General features: G+C 36.6%; 1 protein-coding gene and 1 long non-coding RNA gene across 2 annotated transcripts; both read left to right on the forward strand.

The window, feature by feature from the left end:
* Window positions 1–365: 365 nt before the first annotated feature.
* On the forward strand, window positions 366–24,292 carry LOC146138782 (uncharacterized). The gene is made up of 3 exons (XM_083394681.1): window positions 366–432; window positions 21,749–22,131; window positions 24,180–24,292. The coding sequence occupies exons 1-3, from the start codon at window positions 407–409 to the stop codon at window positions 24,290–24,292; spliced, it is 522 nt and encodes a 173-aa protein (XP_083250807.1). The 5' UTR covers window positions 366–406.
* LOC146138783 (uncharacterized) lies at window positions 6,991–8,118 on the forward strand. Its single transcript, XR_014501456.1, has 3 exons — window positions 6,991–7,174; window positions 7,526–7,582; window positions 7,979–8,118. It is a non-coding gene; the product is annotated as an uncharacterized LOC146138783 (long non-coding RNA).
* Window positions 24,293–24,538: the final 246 nt, after the last annotated feature.

A 24,538-nucleotide genomic window follows, 5' to 3' on the forward strand; every position in this document is an offset into this window, starting at 1 on the left:
ATATTCAACTGAAATCTTGGTTTAAATACAGTAAGAAGATGGTAAAAAAAATGAAAATTTTACCGGTACGGCGCATCGTTAAGAATTATTTTACCGAAAGGGCCGTTGAGGACCGTTTTGGAGTACTTTTACCATAGCCTGATCGTTAAATGCTTTTTAACAACCGTGGCAAAAATGCATCACCAATGTAGTGTTATGCACATAACCCTTGGAGAATTTATGTAATAATCCTTATATGTCATTTGCAGGTGTTCATAAACAACTTACAGGTCTGTTTTATAAAATACACGAAAATTGTTTGGAGTGATAGGACGAGGAAATATTACCCGACTGTTTATTCCAGCCTTCTTGGATTATTCATAAGAGTCATGTCAAGTTGTCTATCGGGGAATAAACACCAGTAGTCATGAGTCAGGATAATACAGCGGCAAGGTAAGTACATTGTTTTTCGTATTATATGGGACACCGTATAGGTCTGCAATTGGTTTTCTATCACAAAATTCTTAGGTTAAAGAACCCAATTGTTAACTACACTTTAAAAAACAACTGGCTTTTAAATTGATATTTATTTGATGAAATAGTCCAAATTTTTATGGCTCACACTTATTGATTGCATGACAACAATGTGGGCTTCATTTGGTTGTTCGAGTTAAGGTCATGAATTACTAGAAAAATATTTCTAAGTATCAATTTGAAAGTTACTCGCTCTCAATCAGGGGTTACGGCCTGTGGGCCTCATCCGGCCCGCCAGTTCATCAAACCGGCAGCACTTTTTAAAAACTGACTGGCTTTCAGACCTAAAAGAGTTGTTCACGAAGTTGCTCGTTCTAGTTCACAGGTCACCGAATTACGACCCGCCAGTTTAATTTATCTGGGCCGGAGCTTATTTTTTTAAACAAAGGAATTGATATGTTTTTATAAACAGGCATGTTTGCAAGAAGCAAAGCTGACCCAAATTTTGATGAAATTTTGAACAAACCGACATATTTCATGAAGCTTACTGTATATATTGATAATTTTTTTTTTGGTTTATTTCCTTCCTCTAATAATAACCAAGTAAAATAAGGTTAATAGAAAAGCTTATATCCTGCTCGCGATCTTCAATATTTACAGCTTATCGGCCTTTTATGAAAAAAGTTTGGAGGTCTATTTTCTAAATGGTGAAGTTACTCGCTGTAAATGGTGTCACGGCAAAATGTATTCTTTAATCGTAAGACTGCCACCTCATTGTCTTTAAATTAATAAAAAGAAGTTGTTCATAAATGTCATTTTCACTAAAACAATGATTAACTTCTCTACGATAAGACGGCGTTTTTAGAGAACTGGAAAACAAAACATTTCCCCATGCTGACCATAGCAGTACAACAAATCGCCTTAGCCCTTAGGTATATTCGCAATATTTTGAAATATTTACACGAATCGACACAAAAATTATTCTTCGGTCGTATAACTGCTGCATAATCGTCGTTAAATCAATAAAAAAAGTTGTTCATAAGTCCAGTTTACTAAAATAATGATTAAACTATACTTTTTGGCAAGATTAGGTGGAATTTAAAAACAAAAAACCTGGAATAAGAGACAGATTTCCCCACGCTGACTATAGCCATACAACAAAACGCCTTAGCTAATTTCAAATATCTAACCATATTGACCAGGCCTGAAAGACATTTGTGTTTGGCGTCTGGGCCTTGGTCAAAACTGGAGTCAACCCTCATTTACACCGTTTTTTACTACTTATCACCCACAGGCCAATTAATATCATTGGGACCATTGCACGACGTCGGAATGCAATTTCCCGCGCCGGAATGGCCATCAATAATTCAGGGCGCATGTCTTGCCCGCCCGGTCTGAATAATTCACGGTCCAATGCAAGTGTTTGCTTTTAACTATCTCGAATTACCGCTCGCACAACATTGTTGCCAATGACACCGTCTAACCCCCATGTGGGTTCCAATACCCATTTCATCGCGGTTGTCTTGTGTTGAATAGCCTATAGGAGAACATCTCTCTGTTGTTTTTCGAGGTGCAATTTCGTATAGCTTGATTGGTCTTAGGGCTGTCCTTAGGGAAAATAAGCATACTCGAAGCGCGATGATTGGTGGATTAGTTTTTGGGCGAGGTAAATATTGGGACACCTGGTAAGCGTTAGGAGAATTCCGTGCGCGTGCTAAATTGTTTATTTTTTCGTAAAGAAAATTCTGGGCTGGTCTGGTATTAGTATATAGTAGTGCTACATTTTTTCAAGTCATATTTTTTGAAATGCTTGCAAGCCTATTGTATGGTGTGCACCGTTTGCGGTACATTGTTAGGAAGGATGAATTCTTGGATGGTCTGGTATGTTTTGCTATAAAATGTGGTGTGAAATTATCTTAAAGGGTATTTATTGCTTGCAAGCCGTATTATAGATTTGAATGAGGAACGAGGCAAATTGATTGGATATATTGAGGAAAACATTGAAAGGTATGGATAGGTTTTAAAGCACTGTGAAGTATTTCCCAGTTCAATATATGGAAATAGTGTCTCGTATGTGACGTAAACGTAGTAGACGTCAGACGCCAGTGTTGTAAATAAGTCAGTTTGCAATGACTTCTCAAGTTTTTTGTAAAATTCCAGGGTCAATTATTTTTAAATAACTAGTAAAAAAATGCAAGCCAAATTCGTTTTTTTGAAAGTAAGTCAAGTCATACTAGACTGTGTAATTTTGAACGTGTGTTGAAATGTACAAGGCGCGTGCTAAAATGTTAATAATTGGGTGGATAACGCACTAAAAAGTCCAGCATTTTAGGCGCGAAGATGACATTTGGCAGGCTGGCTGCTCCGTTACAAAAGGAATATAACAGTTGTCCCGGTTCAAAAAAATCAACAAGAATTTCTCGAAAGCCTGGGTCGATTATCAGATGATTATCTCAAGTCGTTCCGGTCATACACGTCATAAAGGGCAAAGGTCAAGGCCAAGCAACCGACGATCGATAAGGTGGAAAATGTTTAACGATCTTTGCAAATGGCCGTATTTGTTTATTTCTAAATAGAGGTATCAGATGGCAGTATGTAAAAACTTTTAAAACTTTTAAAACGCAATTCAAACCAATTCAATTAATGGAACGTATTGCTTCGTAGGTTACACTTGCGAAAAAATGCCTTTATTTACTTGGTATTTGGCTAGTTGTCCGGTGAATTCAATAAGGTGTACGTGAGCCATGATGTCTTAACAGTTGATCAAGCGACAAGGTAACAACTCCCAAACCAAATTTATTTCATACTTAAACCTTATTTTTACCCAACTAAAAGTTAAGCTAACACTAACCCCAACCACAACCCTAAACCTATTTTCTCACCGCAATTTAAATCCCAACCCCAATCTAATCCCCAGACTTCTCCCGATATTAAACCTTAACCCTAACCCCATGCATAACCCATAACCCCAACCCCATGCATAACCCATAACCCCAACCCAAGACTAACTGTTAACCTCCTTCCCTAACTGATCCAGCACTATAGGCGGATCCAGGGTGTGCTACCGAACTATGTTTTTGAAAAACCACCGCGCCGCCTTCCGATTGTGACGAAACAGGGACTTCGACATGAAAGGCATCCTTGTTACGTCACAATGCTGGCTGGTTGACGCTAAAGAACCAGGGGCTGATCTGCTTGGCTACATTTCGACGAGTTTCGACGCGCGATGTTTAGGGATGTTTGGGCGTTGCGAATCGCGCACAATGCCGGTTGTTACGTCATAAGCGAGAAACAAAACGCGCGCGCGGTCCCACGAACTCGGTCAACTTGAAAACCGTTTGTTTGCTGTAGTTTTAATCGTTTCGCTCGAATTTGAATGCAAGTTTACATTGTTCTAGTTCATGGAAGGAAAGCGTTACATTGTGTTAATGTTTAACGAACTTATGTGCTCGGATAATATTATATCATACTCGTGCTGATGAGAGTTGTACAGCCATGGCAACAGTATTAGGCGTGGTTACTTGTGAATGCTACTTTTGAGGTACATTTGCAATGTCGTAATAACCAAGTACAGAAACTTAGTAAACCCAAAATCAGTTTCTTTGGATGTTATACGATAAATATATTTTGCTCCTGAAAGCATCATCAGTATCTTAATTTGAATGAAATTTGCAGTGTTGTATAACTAAAGTTAAAAAAGCAAGCAACTTTGTGTAAGTAGCCTAGAACTAAATTGAATAGGGAAGATGTTGAGCAACAGTTAAAGAATTTGTGAAATAGTTGATTCAAACGCTGTTTTCGCGTTATGTGTCGATGTAACGATAAGTAGAATTTAAACCTGGGTCCATGGACCCCTTGTGGGTCCGTGAACTAGTTTTAGGGGGTCCATGAAGGTCGAATTGAAATATCAGTGTTTATTTAAGAAGTAATCCATTTATTAAAGAAATCAATTTAATCAAAAATAAAACGGTTTTGCACTGAATGTAATTAGACCACATTTCACTTTCACAATTTTGGACCAAAATCAGCAAATTTATGAAGTCTATTTGTACTGTGACGTCAATTTATGACGTCAATTTTTAATTTTTTTTTGTCTACAGTGGTTCACGCGAGGTAAAAGAAAATTAAGGGGTCCGCAGTAAAAAAAGTTTAAGAATCCCTGATTTGAAGGTTGTTTCAACGCGACCCACAAACATTACAACTAAGAATCAAAGGTTAACAAGTCTTCAAGTGCAATGAAAGACACACACAAACATATGTGTTTAATAACATCTGTGATCTAGCCCCTCGGAAGTTGCTTTATGACCAACGGGTAAATAAGTCTTCAAGTGCAAGGTGAACACTTGGCTTGTTAGGTTCCTAGTTGTATTAACTGATTTATTTTTGTTCCTTTAAAATTGATTTCGTTTTTCGGTGATGGCAGCTATGGTGATCTATCTCTGAATGTGTTTACTTAATATATCCTAATTTTCTATTAGACTTATTTATTTCATTTTTATGGCGAAAGTATTATTTTCATCCTAATTCGGTGTTAATACTAATTAATCAAACGTGTTAATTCACCGGCGATTAGCCGAAGAGGCAAAATTGATATGATGATATAAAAATTTTTTTATGTATTTCTGAGAACTTTGCCTAAAAAAATTTAAAAAAAAGTTAGCGCAACTGCGTCCCAACCATTTTTAGGTTGGCGATCCACTTTTAATGCAAGTTTTATTGTGTGACCCACAATGAGATAAGACATTACATAAAACCTGCATCTTTGCTACCGGCTTACGTGCTGAAATATATTGCGACAAAACACATTTAATTGTTACGTATTTGTGATATTGTTGCATAAATGTCACCTAATGGTAATGCAATAGTTTGCTAATCTTACAGAAAACTGTATTATTTAGAAATGATTCGTGACTTACCTGAAATAGCTTCGCAACCCACCGGCTGGGAATCGTATTAGAGTATTAAGCGGCTAAGTTTTCGACATATCCAAACTGGCGGTATCATAACGTTAGGGGCGCGAGCATTTTACATACAGTGCTTCGTTGAAACACAATGCATTCTTAAACTTTGACATACAAAACTGGGGATGTCCGATAATGTCGGATCGGAGCCGATACCGGTACCATGTGGTAGTATCGGTACTCGTCCGATACTAGGGTTATATCGGTGCCGATCCGATACCAAATTAATAAAGAAATGCCAGCCATTATTTACCATCCAATTATATTTTACCGTAAAAAGATAAATTTATTAAGAAATAGAAGGTTAACAACTTGAGGTAGCCAAGCTTTTAGCGTTAAAGCAATTTTTTACATAATAGCCTGGGACAAAATGCCTTTAAACGTTTTGATTTCTATTAATTTGTTTTTTTGAGCATAGTAATGATGACATTTGCTACATGCAATTCTAAAACTATGTTTTTTGTCTAGTTTAACCGTGTAACTCTTTGAAAAAGAATCATGTCTTCGAGAATCTGCTTGCCGATCAGTGAAAGGATTTTTGTTTGTGTGATTTCACTTTGCGCCCTGTTGGCTTTGTGTGTTAGTCCCTGACGAAGGCTTGCCGTATAGTAAAGCCGAAATGTTGGTTGAAGAAATATCCCAGTCAGAAATTATCTTGGAGTTATCCCTGGGCCTTACTAGGCATGTTCGAACTAGCAGTGGCCTATCTTAGATAAACTAGGCATGTTCGAACTAGCAGTGGCCTATCTTAGATAAACTAGGCATGTTCGAATTAGCAGTGGCCTATCTTAGAAAAATTAAGATAACTTATCTTAACGAAATTTAGTGTAAGATGTTGTGTAGTACATGTTTTGATACAGAAACGTTAGTTTTTTGTTGTAAATTCAAAAATTGCTAAGATTTTTATGAGCTGTTTCTATGATATTCTATGATAGCCCACGGGTAAATCGAAGATTAGCCCATGATATTTCTTGCATGGTTTTTAAGCTCAAATAATTCACTTTAAACAAAGTAGAAAGATTTTTAGCGACAAAAAAGTAGTTTTTTATTGTAAGTGGAAAAATTGCTGAGGTTTTTGTAAACTGTTTCTATGATATTCTATGATAACCCGCGGAAAAATCGAAGATAGGTCAATGGTATTTCCTGCATGTTTTTTAAGCCCACATCAATGACTTTAAACAAATTGAATATCTAATATTACTTGTTCATCATGTTTTATGGATCAAGCGTGAAAATGTCATTGTACTAATAATACCAAACATATTGGATACCTAAACTGTTCTTAATGAGACTCCGGCATTAAAAATCGACCGAGCGTAACGTAACATTTATGTGTAAGCTCTTGGCCACTACCAGGTGTAATATTTTTATTTATTTAAATGTTTTATAATCTTGAAAAAAAAAATTCGTCGTTATAAAATTTAAAATTACCAGCAACACTTTTTAAAATCACCGTTAACAAATTTAAAATTGTTGGCGGGAAACGTTACGTCACAATGACAACCATTGTTGCGGGTTGTTCGACCTTTTTCAAAAAGTGAACTGTTTTCTTTTACCAAACGGATGCATTGAAGAAGCAGCGCAAGTTTTTAAGTTTTTGCGTATCGTGAAAATGTTATGAAACTAAGTGCAGTTGTAGCTTGTGGACAACGAAATTTACTATGCAGCTAAGGAAGGTTGTAGGCTCGATGCTACATTGTCTTTGAACAGAAAAAATGATGAAGAAATGTAAAGTCCATCTCAAACCAAATCCCCATATGGTAAGTCAAAATGTCTGTTGTTTTTGTTTTTTTTAATGTTAAATTTGTATGTTAAAATGTTTAACTAGAAAATATCCCAATACCACTTAAAACTATATTGTTTCATCTTATGAGTTTTAGCTAAATTATGAGTTAATCCACTTGATTTTAAAGATTTTTTAACAGAAAAATACTAAGTATCCATAATGAAAGTTAAAAACTATTACTATGCCTATAAAATGAAGAAATAATTCTTACAAGGACCTCGTTTTAAGTTATAATTGAAGCAGTTTACACAAGAACAATTATTTTACTTCTGTATAAAAATATACATTATTTAGATATTTCATGTATTCATGTATTTATTTTCAGAAAGTGGAATACTCTTTATAATTGAAAGCCAGAAAAAAGTATGAAAGGTACAAAAAGGTATGGTTTATTTTTTTGTTACTGTGAGGATTATTCCAAGTTTTGTTGTTTTATATCATTATATAAATATTTTTATTTAAATGATTGTCTCTACATACATAATATATTGTGTTAAATGTGTTTATTGAATTTTTTGGTTCAATATAACCTAGTCTGGAAAGTATGGCATGTTTTGATGAGATCTCACAAGAGCAAAAAATATTAAAATTCACCCCACTTATGAATCATAGGCAAATTGGGGTGCAGGTTAGGTCTACTAAAAAAAATTGTGTGCACTTGCCATACTTTCCTGTGTGCTATATTGTTAAATATGTGTTTTGTGTGATTATTTGGAGGGTACAACTACAAGCACATCATTTTTATATAAATTGTGGCCATTTAACTGTTTTTGTTTAGAATTTGAATGGCACCACTTCAAAAAGTCATCTACAGACAAGCATTCCTGCAAGCACTATTTTGTTAATCAGGCTACATCCACACAGGGATGCAGAGATTACACGAATGCTATCAAAGAACAAAAATAAACTGCCAAGTTAAGGATTTTTTCTCAAATAAAGTGACTAACATAAATTTTAAATTATAATTACATGTTTTATGAATTATTTTTATTAAGAAAAAGGCTTTATTTGGTTTGTTGCTTTTGTAAACATAGTTAGTTCAAACGTTTTACTAGCACATAATTTTGATATATATATGTATATATACATGTATACACATACTTTAACACTAATTATGTTATTACAGATGTTCCATATCCTCACTCAACACTCAATATTGTGTTTGTAACCACCAAGAAACAATTACAAGTGGATATGAAAAATAAAACTCAGGCATAAATTGCATTAATATGTGTTTACTTATGAGTATACTGTCAACAGTTACATTTAGCCATTTATTGTTTACGAACCTCTTGGTTAAGCATTCCATCAACTGTCAAAACTCTGAAAGAATTGGCCACAACTTATGATTTAATTGTTTAGTATTTTGCGGTTTGTAACTCGTGTGATGTCAAAAGTTCTATCCATGTTTTTTTTATTACAGCAATGTTTATAATTCTTTTTTTCTATTTGTGTTTATATTTAATCATTCCTAAGTTATTCTTTAAAGCCGTTTTCTTCAATTGTTTTTAACTTTTTCTTTTTGAATAACCGTTTGATATTTTTGTACGTGCTGTTATTGTGCTTCTGTGCGCGGAAATTTAATGACAATAAATATTGATTGCTTGCTATTTTAAAATTGGTGTAAAGCAGGAATATATTTGGCCAGGCTAGTTTCACGCTTGAACCATACGTGGGATGCCATGTATGGGAAATCAAAGAAAATCTAACATGGGCCGATGTTACCTTTCCGGTCTCCCAGCTGGGATATATCTATGGGGTTTCTGTGGTAATCTGGTAATGGGCCATACTAACACCGATGATAGTTCGAGTAAGGCCCGCATTAAAATTTCTGACTGGGATATGCCAGAGGAACCGATTTTAAATATACTATGCCAGGTAGCAACAGCATATTTAAGGATTTTTGTATTTTTACCGATTTACAAGTTTCAAAAAAACCAAAAAAAAAAAACGGTGGTCTAGTTTAGACAACCCTTAAGTTAATAAACATGTTTTTAAGCGCCTCGGTCGCCCATTTTATCAGAAATTTGGCGGAAAACCTCGTTGTACAATTGACCATGAAGCGTTGTATAACATTTCTTGGTACCGGAGGCATGTGTAAGCTTACGCCGGTTCCACGTTCCAGGTATATAACCTCGGAATAAAGAGCCTGCCAATTTGGGGCTTTCGCGGCAATTTAACAAGCCACGGAATTCATTTGTTGGACAAATTGACCTCTTTTTTCATCAAAACGATGTTTTGCGCGCCGTTTTACAAAAATTGTAAAAAGTTTGACTTACTTCTATCCAGAATGCCTTATAGACGTTGAATGAACTACTAAATTACCAATAAAAAGTTTACCATTAGGGTTTTTATACCTTTTTACAGTTTATATACATTTTTCGTAGCGTGGCCTCAAGTTTAACGTTTTTTTCGTTATCACTTCACTACCTCCTTTAAATACATCATTCGACCAATTGTGAATTGCAAAAAATGTTATCCTATAACTTCTTCCCGTGCCAAAATTTAGTAACTAATTCTTTCTAATAATAAAAGCGTTTTTTTACAAATAATAAAAACGTGTATTTAGGAGTGCGCATTACTGCATCTAAATGTCCGTCGGTGAGCTGACTTTTGCTTTTTGTTTCTTCACACCAAACTTTATAGTTATGTAAATGCTAGCCTGCACTACAATATAATGTTATAGTATTAGAAGTAATTATTGGTTGTCGTGATGGCAGCGATTGTTTTATATTGTGATTAAACAATGGCAATTTAATGCATAAAGAGTTAGGAATTTTTTGACAATTGGCTGAATAACAAATTAAGTAATTTTAGGGGGGCGTGCCATTTTTTTATTAGGTCGCGTGCCACAATTGGCACACGTGCCGCTTGTTGGACACCCCTGGCCTAAATGCTTTTTCTATCGCAACGTTACATTGTATCCTAAGGTTCAAAAACATAAAAAACTTACAATCATTTGCATTCAAAGAAGAATTTGCTTTTAAATGGCGCTTGAAAGGTTTTCGAGCCATTTGACCTCTTATCGAAAGAACGCAGCCGAAAATAGCAGCGCAGTTGCTATTTTTACGCATCAGTAGCTTTTCTCCTTAATTCTTCGGCGAATTTTATCTCGGCTCAGCAAGAACGCCAAGCACTTAAAAGGTCTTTATGTCTACCCTTGTGTTTGCAAGTCGGCGATGGACTTTTCTCGTTAGTTTTCGCACGTGTTAAATTCTGGCCTGAAATTAGTCACGCTGTCACTTTGGCTTGTAAATAAGTTGTGGAGGTTGCACAGAAAATCCAAAATCGGTAGCTATTGTTTTGTTCAGTGAAAAGCTTATTTCTCAAATAAGTCGTTTTTCGTAATTTCAGAAAAATTGTAACAAAAACAAAATTTTCCCATAAATTAACCTTGTAATATCTAAAACAATTAACACCATCTGCTATAAACTTTTCGCGACCGTTTTTTGCACATCGAGGTTACGACTGCTTTCATGTTTTTAACATAATGACAATTTAAATGCTTATACTTTAACCTTATGAAAGCAATTAGGGCCATGTTGAAAATGAATAAATTCGAAACGTTCAAAATGTTACCTATGCTTCTATATGGGCTTTAATATTAATTCTATCTATATATATACTTCAGAAAAGGGAATTGTACCAATTCCTGGCGAACTGTGTACTGCAGATCGCAAATAGAGCGTAAAATTAGGTTTCAAGCATTCAAAATAACATCGACAAAACAGCACTTTGTAATCAAGTAGCCTATATATATAGATTCAATTGCATGATAAGCAAACTGAGTTCCTGACTTGTTGCACGGTACCGGTTACATTTTACGAGTTACTGACAAAATTTCATGCCATAAAATTCAACTCATATCAAGGCCATATCTCGTTTTTATAGCTCGGTAAATCGTCAGGCTGTGATTTAATCCACAGAAGTGACGGGAGTTTCGTTATTCAAAATACCGCGTCCCTGAAACCGCCTTGACTCTTCGTGGCGGAATTTTAATAGCTAGTTTGTGCGTCGCGTTTTTCTCCATGGCCACTGAAGAATCTAGGTGCAGACTTGGATGACAAGAAGTTTTTTAGCTTTTTAAATTAGATTAAAGTTAAAAGAGATTTTCAGTTTTTCCTGGAGAGCCTGAATATTTTCAGCTTTTTTTAACTAGTTTAAAAGTAAAATTGTGTTTTTCTGATGCAGGCTTGGGATACTCATTGTTTTTTTTTAAATAGTTAACAATTAAAAATTAGAGCTTTTCGGGTGCAGACTTGTACAAGCAGAAGTTTTTCAGCCTATTTTTTAAATTAAATTAGAAGTAAAATTACAGTTTTCCAAAATTAAAAATAAACCTTAAGATAATTAACTGAATGTTGTAGTTGGACGTAGAATATATATCTGGCCCATACAGAAGTAGATAACATTTTGTGAACGTTTCGAATAATTCCTTATCCTTTGTAACGTGATGTAGAAAAAATTGGCTTAATTCTTTGTCGCTTTTTTAGGTTGGGCAAGAATGAGATATTTCGCTTTTGGGCGACGTGTTTATAAATCGTAGCCTATCTAAATAATCGCGCCACGGAATCTCGTGATATTATCTTGAACATTGTGTGTTGTTGCCGTTGGCGTGTTTTGCCAGCACTAAAAAAACTCATTTGGCATGAATGTCAAGGTTATGAGCTATAGGGGTGTATGGTGTGAAAAAGATTTTGTATTTCGCAAGGGAATAAGTTTTTTACGGAAAAAATTGCTCACTTTTTGGCCGAAATATCGTTCTAAAGCTGTTAATTGGCAAAATGGCAATATTTCTTTAACTTTGCTCCATAAAACGCCTACGCGTTTCTCAATAACGTAAGTAGAAGAAGGTTTAACCAAATGTTTGATTGTCAAACACAATAGGGTTCACCAAACTACGGCACATGAGGTAATCTCTTTAAAGCTAGCCAACTTTTTCACCGGTAATTTCCAATGGAAATATTTACACGAAATGTTCTCCCAACACCAAAGTCAGAACTAGAAAAACCTGTCAATGCCAATTAACCTCACACCAAAAAGTTGGGTTTACAGAGTTCTGTCAATATGTGTTTAAAATGTTTAACCTTAAACCGTGGTCCATAGTATATACGTTTGGATACAATTCTTGTTGCCACACAGCGTATGACCTATTTAAAATGACAATCTCCATTCAAAACCTCAATACGATTTTGCTTACTAATTGTTTGGTTTTTGCCAGTCAGTATGTCCATTTCATTACACATTACATTGCAATCACAATTGAAAAAATGAGTTTTTTATTAACTGTTTCTGAACAACATGAGTAGCTAAACGTAGAATGAAAATCAAAGCCAATCAAAAGTATAGGTGGCATTTTGTGAACGTTTTGAAAAATAGAAAAACTCTTGTGTGTAACAGTTGATGTTTAATCAGTATAACATCTTTGGAGCCTAATGGTTAGATATAGATGGTAGTAAGTCGTAATATAAGATTTTTGAACGTTTCGAATAAGCACCACAAAATCGAATACAGGAGTAGGTAACATATCCTGAACGTAGATCCCCAGCTATTATTCTCCAAAACGCGAGTAGTGTTTATGAAACACGATAGTCATGTATCACGTTCGCGCGCTGTGGAATATTTTGTTGCCCCCCTGATTAAACAGATAGGGCCCGGTCGAAGTTGCGTGTGTTTTCAAAGTAAACAAGAACTAGTTTCACAAGAGCGAGCGACTGGGCAAACTTCCGTAAAGCAGTGAGCGCAACAAAGTCAGGTGTAATGTGGATTTAACACGAGCTCTATTTGGTGGGAAAGAAAATATCGTGTCGCATGTTTTATTGCGATATAAAGCAAACATCAATTCTGCATAATGCCCAGAAAGGCGTAATGGTTCAGGATTCCGTTTTTAATTCTGCTTTTAAAGGAATAATCTTTTATTGCATGTTACAAAAGCGTAATAGGAGTTGTACTGTATGCTGTGTTGCGATGAACGTTCAAAAAAGTTAAAAAAATATTTAAGTCTATAGTTGGCTATTGCTTAATACGCAGATTATTTAAACAAATAAATACGAATTTCTATACTTGTTCCAATCTAATTTGTTATTTACTTGTGTTTACCCACTTACGCTTTAATCTATAGTCAACTGAAAGAAACAAGTTTAATATTTACATTATTGTCAATAAAAATTGCGATTTTAGTTTGATTTAGCTTTCCTCAATTTGGTAATTTTAATTCTAATCTAGCTCGGGAAATTTGAAAAGCTTTTATTTTGCTTATAACCTAGTTTTCGAAGCTACAGCGTTCTAGTTGTTCAAGTCAGTTATGGTAAGGCGATTTATATATACGCCTTTCTCCAGGCCCTTGCCAAAGACCAGCCAATTTTACGTTTTGGCTGACTGGGCGTTTTTTCTGCTGCGGCATAGCGAGTCGCCTTTGAAAATATCTCCACACATTCTAGAGGGGAGCGTTTAAACTCAGGTCGCACAGGTCGTTTTGGGGCAGAGCGCATAATTCCAACTTGTGTGCTCACAGGAATAGCAAGAGTCGTAATTTGGCGACGGAAACGGATAACTTTACCACGAAAGGCTACGACCGCGACGGATCATTACGGGTTAGCGGGCAATGTCAAGTGCCTTCTGGCACAACGCGACTAGAGAGAGATCGAAAAAAGAAGGCGATATTTTTTCGCGTCGTGTTAACCAGTGGTTCACTACATTCGGTGTTCATATAACTAGGGCGAAAGGCAAAGGCCTTCTTCGGGTGTTTCGCGAGCGGTTTTTAGGTGCTATGCGGAATTTAGGAACAAATATTAAGTTATACTCACTTTCCCATGCTGAATGAAGCTATATTTTACAAGCTTAGTCTAGCGCGCGGAGCGAGGCTTTTTACTTTATTTTTTGGCTTTATAAACGCAGGTAATATGAAGCAAAATAGTGAAAAAAACAGGTGCAACAATAGTAAAAAGCGATTAGGTTGTGCGCGAACAGAAAGCGTTAAGAACAGGGCATAAAAGAGTCCCGCCTTGCTAGATTTAGTCATAAATTTATTTGTTAATATTGTTAATTTTTCTGTAAGAGCCCGTGTAGCATACTTTTGCACTTGTGTAACATATATGTTAATACTGAGCTTAGCACCTTTTTTAGTGGCAATTTAATATTTTTGATATCTGTTACAATAAAAATCAGTTTTCTGCAACCTTTCAAATAGCAGGAACATTGTCTTTGTGCGATGAAAAAATATATATCACTATTCAGCATTAGGTTTAGAAAATTGGCGCCCATAGCAAACGTTGCACTCAGGGCTACACATTGACGAAGATACGGTCCTGGCTGGCAACCTTTCATTAACACAAAAATTGTTTTTATGTGCTCAAAAACTATGTGAAATCAGTATTAGACTCTGAAAATTGGTGCCCATAGGGGACTTTGTACACACTGACGAAATCACGGCCCTGGCTGGGATTCATTGGTGTAAACTTTGCACTTATTCCAGTGGCCTGTTTTGTGGACAAGTACGTTGTCGTTCAGTCGTGCAGATATGCTGACTTGCCCCAATTGGCGCGATGAAAGACTTATAGTTGCCGGCGCGATCTTAATAAGCAAGTCTTTGTCAGCTGCCCAGCTAGCATCGATTTTTTTTGCATGGTTTTCCAGGTGGTCAGGAAATAACAGGGAAGACATAGAAGAAACTTAGCTTTCTCGTAGCGGTATTACTGATAAATGTAGAATGAATATTTCTAATCTAATACAGGAGTAACTTTTCATGAACGATTTGATTTAATCTTAAGCTAATGCTATACGTAGAATTAATGTCACAGCTCACAGAAAAGTAACATCATCATGTTAAAAATGAATGAAGAAGTATTAGAAACGTTCTAACACACTACCTTAATCTGTATGGGCCAGTATATTCATTTTCTACGTCTAACTACAACCCCTAGCCAGTATCTTAAGATTTATGCGAAACGTTTACAAAATGCTACGTTTATCTGCGACTTATTCAAAAAGGGCAAAGTACAGTCCAAATAAAGCTGGAGTAAAGTTGGATTAACGTATATACTTTAATAAGGTTAATCCGATCAACTTGTAAACAGATCCAGACTCTAAATGTCATTTATTGGCGTCATTCACACCATAGTGCCGAAAAAACAATTTTATTTCAAGAAGTCAGCTTCTTTAGCTTGTAAATGACCATGTCGCTAAATTCTTTTCAGTTCATGTTTCCGGAGCGTCGCACACCATTTAAGAACAAACCCTAGCCTTGTTTATTTTATGTGAACAAGTAAAACCCTTTAATTTCGCAGCTTGAGGTCTTGAAGATGTTTAAAAATTGACAACCTTTATCATTTGCTAAAAATGCAGTCTTACAATAAGGTTTGGTTTCCCAATCATCAACGAGCAATGTATAAACCCGCTTTTATCGTATCTTTCATAATGTTTAATTTTCTACGATTATAACCAGTTAATTTGCATTTAAGCTTAAGTCAACTAACTATGTACCCGACTAAAGTTTGCAGAGAGGCCATTTTGTAAATAACAGCTAAAATTAGTAACCTGAGGCACTCTTATGTTACGGAGTGATTTCGTAATTGAGTTCCCACAAAACGAGAACCACTACCGCCTTCCTGTATATAACGCAATTCCTAGTCTTACTCGCAAAAGGTCATACTAGGGCGTTACTGGAAAAAGTCAGGACCGTATTTAATCCAGAGCAATTTGCCCGAATCAGCAGCGAAGAATAGCTTAGGGCGGCGGTTCTTAAGCTGTGTCGTTAGTATCTATTCGACTTTTAACATGCTTAATGTCATATAGATTTCAGTGAATTTTCTTTAATATACAATGCGCAGTTTTTTAATTTTGTGTCTGACAGCAACAAATAAATAAATTTGTCAAATTTCTTTAACGAGGTGCGTCGAAAAAACAGTAAACTTCCCCAAGGTTGTCGCAAAGTCATAACTTTGAGAGTCCCTTGTTTAAGGCATGAGGTCCAGTCATAGACAAGGCGTACCGTAGTTAGTACTGTAACCAGCTGTTCTGATTTTCAAGGATATCAATTTGCAGTTGGACGCGCAAAATTAGGCCTGAATGTAAGCTGACCTTATGCGTTTTTCTGCTCGGGGGCATTTTGAAAGACATTGCTCGAAGGCCGACCGTTTTTTAACCACGCTTTCTGCTCCGTTGCTTTTTTCTACCGGTCGATTGCCGTTTCAGTCGGTATTTTGCTGTTACTTGCCAGTTTAGCACATAAACCACGTGTCAGTTGGAAAGTAGGCCACGCTGTGCCGTCACAATCGGCCCTTCTGTGACGTAATAGACGCGTGCTGTTTGCTGGGCAGGTTTGATGGTACTTGAAGCATTGCGGATTGTACTAGTTTTTGTGGCAAATTCAACAGTTATCAAGGAGCATATTTTGCCATTTTGAGGCAAGTTACAGTTGCTTTGTGATACAAAAATATAATTGTTCAGAAACACCAAGGCACTGGTCTAGAATCCATAGCATTGAAACAATCATTAAAGCAACGTACAATATTTGGGTTAGGGTGTCGGTTAGTGTTTGGGTGAAGGTGGGTCAAGTATTATTATTTAATAATATTGATTAACCTACCCAAACCCAAAATGTTCGTTGTGGTAAGATTCTAGACCAGCGCAAATTTGAGTTTAAACTGTAAAATCCAATAGACATGATACGTTTTAAAGAATCGCATTAAATTTGTTCAAAGCTGTAGTTTTGACGCTATCTAAAATTTCAGTTAAAAAAGTCAGATATAATGTCAAGGAAACAGGTGAATCAAGGTTATATAGATAACGGTGACGTTTTGTGACGCGCCAGACAGCTTGGGATGATCAAAATCATGATTTCTATCGATTAATCGCATTCTTCCATCACAATGCTTGTTTTTGTTTGAATGTCACAGCCGCGACTTTTTACCACACTTGTTCACAGAACTTAAAATTACCCGTGACTGTCGGCTTGTATTGACCAAAAATGGCCGGAAATTTATTTTATGTTTGCCTCTTTAGGCAGTCGAGCAAATCAGCGGTACTTGGCCACATGTGGCCTACATTGTCAACCTTAGCACTTGTAGTGGAAAAAAATGCGGTAAATTATTTTATCCCCTAAGGTTTATTAAAAACATAAACTAGGTTGACTCGGCCGCTCCTTTAAACCAGTGTTCTTTAAGCTATGGGTCGCTGTTTGATTTCATTGTGTCGCCGACTGCAGTAGTTCACATGGTTAGTTTATTGAGACTGGTTTCTGTGCAAAATATTTCCCAAAATTCACGAAAATCGCAAAAGCAATACGAAGAAAAGCTTCGCCGCGATAAAAGTTTAGGAAACACTGATTTAAACCGTCTAAAAATGCTTTAAAAGATATGCTTTGAATATAACCCTGTTTTAATGTAATAATTTTGCGAAGTATCAGCGAAAAGTTGCGCCGGACAAACCACCAAAATTTGTTGTAAAAGTTTATGTTTGTGTCACTATTTTATCGTTTTAACAGTGCCTGGTTTCAAAAGTATGCTTGTATCAGGCTTATGGTAATCAGATTCCAAAGCTCACATGGGTTTGTCTAAAACTCTATATGGATTAGTTAGTATATAATAGGAATTAGTTAAATTTCGCGCTCCAATTCCAAAGATATGCGACCATTCTTAAATCTTTTAACAGTCACCACCAGCGGAATGTTACTTTACGGTTTCCGTCGGCATACAAAGCATAGCGACAATTGCGACTTTACTATCACCGCGAGCGTTGTGTAAACTTCGTTTTGCAGACACTTTCTGTAAAATTTCGAAACCGAATTTATCGCGCAGTTTTCTTAGTATTTAAAATCGGAAAAATGCTTTTATTTGAGTGTAAAAAGATTTGCTATTCGTCGCATGTCACTAGTAGGATAAATTGTTATGCTAATATTTTCCCGGAATAAAGTGGCCATCACCCTTTTCGGATATAACTTTCATTTAGCAAACGTTTTCCGTCAATCGGTCACAAACAATATTTCACTTTGTTTTATTAAACTTAAACAACAAAATAGAAAGGCGGACGAGAATAAAAAATAGCACCTATCAAGAAGCGACAGGTTGGGCTAAAGGCCAGCCCACTTAACTTTATGAGCTGAGAGTTTTCAGGATTTAACGCACAAATACATTCAGAGTTTTTGTCGGCTTGATCATAAAAACAATCATAGAAAACGTAGGCAATGTATTTGCAAACTTACAACGGTATATATACACCGAACTGCGCACATAACAGTAAGCAATTCGAAAAATAATTGTCGACACCAGTTCAAAAAAGGAGAGTTACAGGTTGGTTTTGTAAGGAAATTGAAAGCTTTGAAGAGATCGATGAAAATAAAACGTCTAAAAGCGTGGAATCGACAACCAATATCATGAGATTTAAAGCGTGGAAATCTCCACTCTGTAATACTTAAAGCGTTGTGAAAGTGGCCGTACTTTGAGAAATGGTTGTAGAAAAAAAAAACAGTTTATGGCCCTCAAAACACCGTTAAAAAAACACCGGTTATGACGTAATAGATATCAGATGAGAACATCCCTCCCCCTGCTATATATCGAGTAATGGAATAAAATACGCAGTATCAGACATTCTACTTAAAACACGTTTTGTTGAAGGCTTAAAGTACCTTCATTGATTGACGCACCGCGTAAATGTTCCGACAGAAACCTGGCTATCCTATTCGGCCGCAGCGGATTAACTGCGTTTTTCCGACTCGGGTTAAATTCAACGCTGTTCGCCCCGCTAAGGTTCGGCTCGATTTTTGGCCGCCGCGTGAATTTAAATCGCTGGAAAGGCGACCGCGACACGAATCGATATAATAAGCTGCGCGCGCTCTTTAATGAAACGCGTTGGGTCGCTTCCCGGTATTTTGCCGCCGCATCGAGCCAGCTGTGGTGAGGTGAGGGATTAAAATAGGCACTTTGAGCAGCATGTAAATCAGTGATGATTCAGAGCACAAGTTGTGCTATGGTGTTATCCATAGCACTTGTATTTCACCGTGTAATATCTTCGAAAGTAAACAAGATATCGATCAGAATTTTACACATTATTCAAAAGAGCTCAAATTAGCCAGCTATCAGAACTTTTATCAAAAATGTATTGTTTAGTCATATTTGGCCTGTAAAATTTAAATGTGCTTTTTTTTATTAGAGGCTATTAACCCGAACACGAAAGTAGTTTCTATCGACATATAATCACTAATGGGTGCAAGTGTAAAAGAGCCATCCGGTTAAATAGTCCATCGGCTCCTGTTGAGGCTATTTACCCGGCTAACAAAGTATATAGTTTAAATCAATTTCAGAAAAAACATTGAAAATATGCACAACTCGGAAAATTAGATCTAGTACTACCACCACTCAAACGCTAACCTCAATCCTAACCCTTAAATCAATAAATAATCACGTATTGGTGCAAGCGTAAAAGATCGATCCGGTCAAATAGCCACTGTCCATTTTTTATTAGAAACATTTCACATAATTAGATTTATTGAGTTTTCTAGGGCAAGACAGAATTGCTTTTAGGAGGTTGCAGAAGCAAGACAAATACATGGCTCATATTATTAGATTTAAGCAAAAAAAAAAAAATAAGTAGATTGGTCGCCGTGACCAACGTTCGTTTAAAAGCATTGATATTAAGTTCTGTTTGGCAAAATGCTCAGTTAAAAGCAGGTTTGGCAAGTATCCTGCTTTAAATTGAAAAATACTTCTTTGGTTTGGAACTGTTAATTAGAGTAGCCAGTTTGCAACAAAATATTTTGTTTAATAAATACAGTCAAAAAAGAAAAAATGAAAGTTTCCTTCGTAAACTGTGGAGAAAAGTGCGCTTCCGACAACTATAGTACAAAGCTTATAATATTTGTTAAGAAAGTAAAAACAAAACTGAGATACTTGCTATGTGCTTTTAAATGTTGGCTAGTTGCAATAAAAACTTCTCAAAACGTTGTTGAAATAAGAACATATCTAAATGGCATTAAAACGCGGTAATTAATAAAGCTTCCTACATTGTTACAGAAAACCTAAAAATTCCACAATTTTCCAAATGAAACCACATAAACGTTTGATCTATTTCTGTTCCAAAATTACTTAGAAATCGTTTGAAAGCCTTTTTACACGGAAGCTTTCGAAATCGGCCACAAATCTGGCTTTCAGTGTGCGGATTTAAAAGTGGCGGCGGGGAAAAAACGCAAAGCCTTGTTGTGACGTTTTGTCTACGTCTGCGGTTTTGTAGTCGCGTTTAAATGTCGTCACCTGTGTTTTTAGCCAGTCGCTTAAAACAAGCGTTCGGGTTTGAACATGATTTGTGCCTGTACGGTTACTCAGTTTAGTCCAGGTGTATTGTAATAGAAAATACTTCTATTATGATTGCTCTTTATGGACAGCGCTAGTACGAATAGATAAAGGTGGTTAATAGAATAATTTGCACCAATAGCTTGATTTTGTTGTTTCTATTTTTTGTTGTGTCGCCTACTGCAGTAGTTTCTTAAGACATAAGTTATTAAAATTGGCAACAAGCAGAACGTTGTGGAAACGATACATAAATGTGGCTCGTGTTAAATTAGGTCGCATTTATTTATGCCATTATCCTATTTGTATTTGGTTCACTTTCAGCCTGAAAAAGTTCAATGAAAAGAATTGAGACTTCGCTGTGATATTCCCGCCCAATGTTTAGGTCACCGCGAAGTTGAGAAATATTGCTGCACATAGATAGCGCTGGTATGACAAGATAATAGTTGTTGGTGTAACTTGGTGTAATTTTCTGATGAAAGAACCGCATGTTGGTAATACGTCCCGCGTTGTCCCGGTATGGCCGAAAGTCGTGCTGAGTTCGAACCTCACCACCGGTTAGTTGTTTTTCTAGGCTACCTTACTTGCATCACTGATCGACAGATTCAGTCACTGAGCGATGGTGCCGTTGTAGTTGCACATTCAACATGTATTTTGCCGTTTCATTTTACAAGGTACTTGTCTTAAAGACCGTAGACTTTTAGAGCAGTAGATGCGTAACTCAGGATATAATCTGTGTGAGATCTACACTGTCCAATTAAAAGTCGCCTAAAAGATTTCAGCGTGGCTGCATCATTTAACATATTTTATGCCGTTTTATCTTACAAGGTGCTTGTCTTGAAAACTGTAGACCTTAGAGTAGTAGGCTCGTGACGACGTGATTTGTAAGCTCTTCACCATTAAGCTTTCGAAGTTTCGAAGTCGCTTTTTACCACCCCTGGTTTTTATGTGAAGTTGCTTGTACTAACATAATGTAGCAAGCATTGGCGTCATAGCTGGTGTTTTTCAGCTCTTTGCTCTGTGCCAGGGTAGTTCCATTTAACATGTTTGTTGCCGTTTATTTTACAAAGGTACTGGTCTTTTTACAAGATACTTTGTCAAAACCGTAGACCTTTAGAGAAGGAGAGGCGTGACGCCGTGCACCAGTTAACATATTTCTTGCTGTTTATTTTACAAGGTACTTGTCCTAAAAACCGTAGACCTTTAGAGCAGTAGGCTTGTGACGCTGTGATATGATCTGTGTCATCTCTTCACCGTCCAATCTACAGGTCGCCGCGCCCCGCTCTGCGACGTAAGAGTCCCTACGAGACACCCCTGCTGGAAGACCATGTCCTAAGCGGACCACGAGTCCAACTGACCACGACACCGTGCAGAAAAGGCAGGAGAATGGCGTCCGTAATAGGTCCCCCCAAATCTGTAGCCTTCCAGTCAGACTTTGGCGGAGAAGAAGCGGAATTTGCGGACGCAACGCGAACTTTGAGGATCGACTCCGAGGACACGGACTCTGGGGAAGAGGAGGAGCCACTTTTTCCCGGTCTCTATCCCGTCGTTTTCTTCGCTCTCAAGCAGACCTCGCCGCCCCGGATCTGGTGCTTAAGGATGGTTGCTAACCCATATCCTTTTTGCGAATTTTTAAACAAATTTGAAATCTGTAATAGGGATATATCTAAACTGTTAAGACATAGTAATATTAATCAAAAAACAGCTCTTCTGGTAATTATAATTCTTTAGCAACGTTTCGTCAATAGTTTTACCAACGTTTCGGCAAATATTTCTGTAATGAGGATGTCTGTCACCAAACATTATATTTCTGTACCATACCCGATATTTCGGATGAAAGTATCGCGATTAGACCGTTAAAAAATTACGTTACTACTCTCCACCTACAGCTAAATACATGAAATTAAAATTTTAGTAATTTTTCCAGGTTATTTGACGAAATGCCGCTTCGGCATTTAAATGTTAGATGCATCCAGTTGTTAGCCTATTATTGTTGAAAATTTACTCTTTAACCCATTACTATTTTTTATATTAATTTGTTGAAGGATCGGCACACCGATACCACTGTAGTATCGGACGAGAACCACCACTTGTTATCGGGTATCGGCTCCAAACCGATATTATCGACATTCCTAATCTGTAGTACAACCCGCTCCTTAACTGGGGCATTTAAGCTACTGTACGTATGTCTGATAATATCGGATCGGAGCCTTTACCTGATATCAGGGTTTAGTATCGGTGCTAGCGCGATACTTAATTACTACTCTTAGCTACGGTTCTTGCTTAGCCTTACATTTTAATACCTTATAAACTTCGGGAAAATTTTGCATTAATAATACAAATTTGGCCTAATAACCATTAAAACATTATTATTGTCATTTCAATACGAATAATTTTTCGTAATTCGCCGAACTAAAGGCGATTTGGTATCGTATCAACCGGTCGTACTTTTCACCAAAATACCGGATATCGTTATCGGAATACAAAAACATGTATACGACATATGTCAGCTATAGTTTATGTATCATATTTGTGGTTATGTAGGGCGTAACCGGTGTGTGAAAGCCACGTAGTTAAATATATACTCGTAAGGCGTAGAACAAATATCAAATCTCACACAAAATTCAATTACCATTGTTGGAACGTTCCAACAATACTATGCCCAATACTGACGTCATAATAGTTAATAGTTCTGGTGAAATGTGTAGATATAAATCCCCTACAAAGGGTTGTTAACGCTAGGCAAATGTTAAAAGGGTTGTTCAAGGGCGTACGAATAAATATCACATCCCGAACAGAACACATTTAATTTTGCTATTAGAAACATTTGTAATATTTTAAATATATTTTCGCATTTATTTTGGCTTCGTTATGAAAAGCGTATTGTTACTAATTTGAAATAGTCAAAATCTGTGAGTTTGCCAAAAAAGTTCGATTTAACTACCAAAAAATAATTGCCTTGCGTCCAGTCCACGATAATTTTTTTGCATTTGCCTAAAAAGCGTAAAATCATTTTGAAAAATGAAATCGTTACAAAATAACCATGTAAATCAGTTTTTGAGACCACCCGAATACTTAAAAAACACCGAAGCAAACGAGTCAATATTATGATAGCATACAGATGTTAAAATCCACAAATCACTCAACATCCAAAACTAACAAAAAAAGTTAAAAAAAAAGCAACACGGTAAAAAATATACCAACCCACATAGAAGTATGGTGTGTTTACGATTAGCAAAATAAACTGCCTGAATAAGCAACTTTTATTGGCTTGCGGCACCCTACAGAAATTATAAATAATTCGCGGCAACTCGTATGTTTTGCTGAGTATAGTTAACTGCAACGTTACAATAAACGAGATAATAACAGCACATTAACAAGGTTGAAAAAATCTTTTTTTTTTTGTTATTTATCGTACAGAAAAAATTGTATCAAGAAGCTTGCCAATAGAGCAATAATTGGAATCCTAAAGAATTTGAAATATCTCTCGGCACCCTTGAGCGTTAAAAATGGCACCAGAAAGTGCCGCGGCACCCCGGTTGAGAACCAATGAGCTTGGGCGTTAGGGCTCCGAAAATACGCAAAACTAGAAACGTGCATCGATACATGTCGTATCACATTTCAAATATCAGTCGGCGTCTCACATCCTAACACTTGTTTTGCTGCACGCCTCATCGACACCGTTACCCCTTACCCTAGGCGCCAGGGGAAATACCGATGGGGCCAAGTGGAACCCAAGTGAACCTTTCGAGTGTTCCGATCTAATCCGTCGGGGGTCGAGCCCCCTGGGTAACGGTTTGGGTCTCGTTTGAGGACCCCGCGTCCATTTCTAGTTGTGGCGTGTTGTTCAGTGGCCTTACACGTCTAGTGAGGAAGGTGTTGTACAAGTTATGTCGTAATGACTCAAGTCGCACTCAAGTTGTTTGCAAATCGACTTAAGTCAAAATCAACTCACTCCCTAAAAATACTTACACACCTGTCAAAATGCTATCTTCCGATACATTTGCCTCAAAAAAAGAAACGACACACTTTATCTCCGTTGTGTTCATAAATGCAAG

The sequence above is a fragment of the Ascidiella aspersa genome, chromosome 7, assembly GCF_963924565.1.
Source record: "Ascidiella aspersa chromosome 7, kaAscAspe10.2, whole genome shotgun sequence".
Classification (NCBI taxonomy): Eukaryota; Metazoa; Chordata; class Ascidiacea; order Phlebobranchia; family Ascidiidae; genus Ascidiella; species Ascidiella aspersa.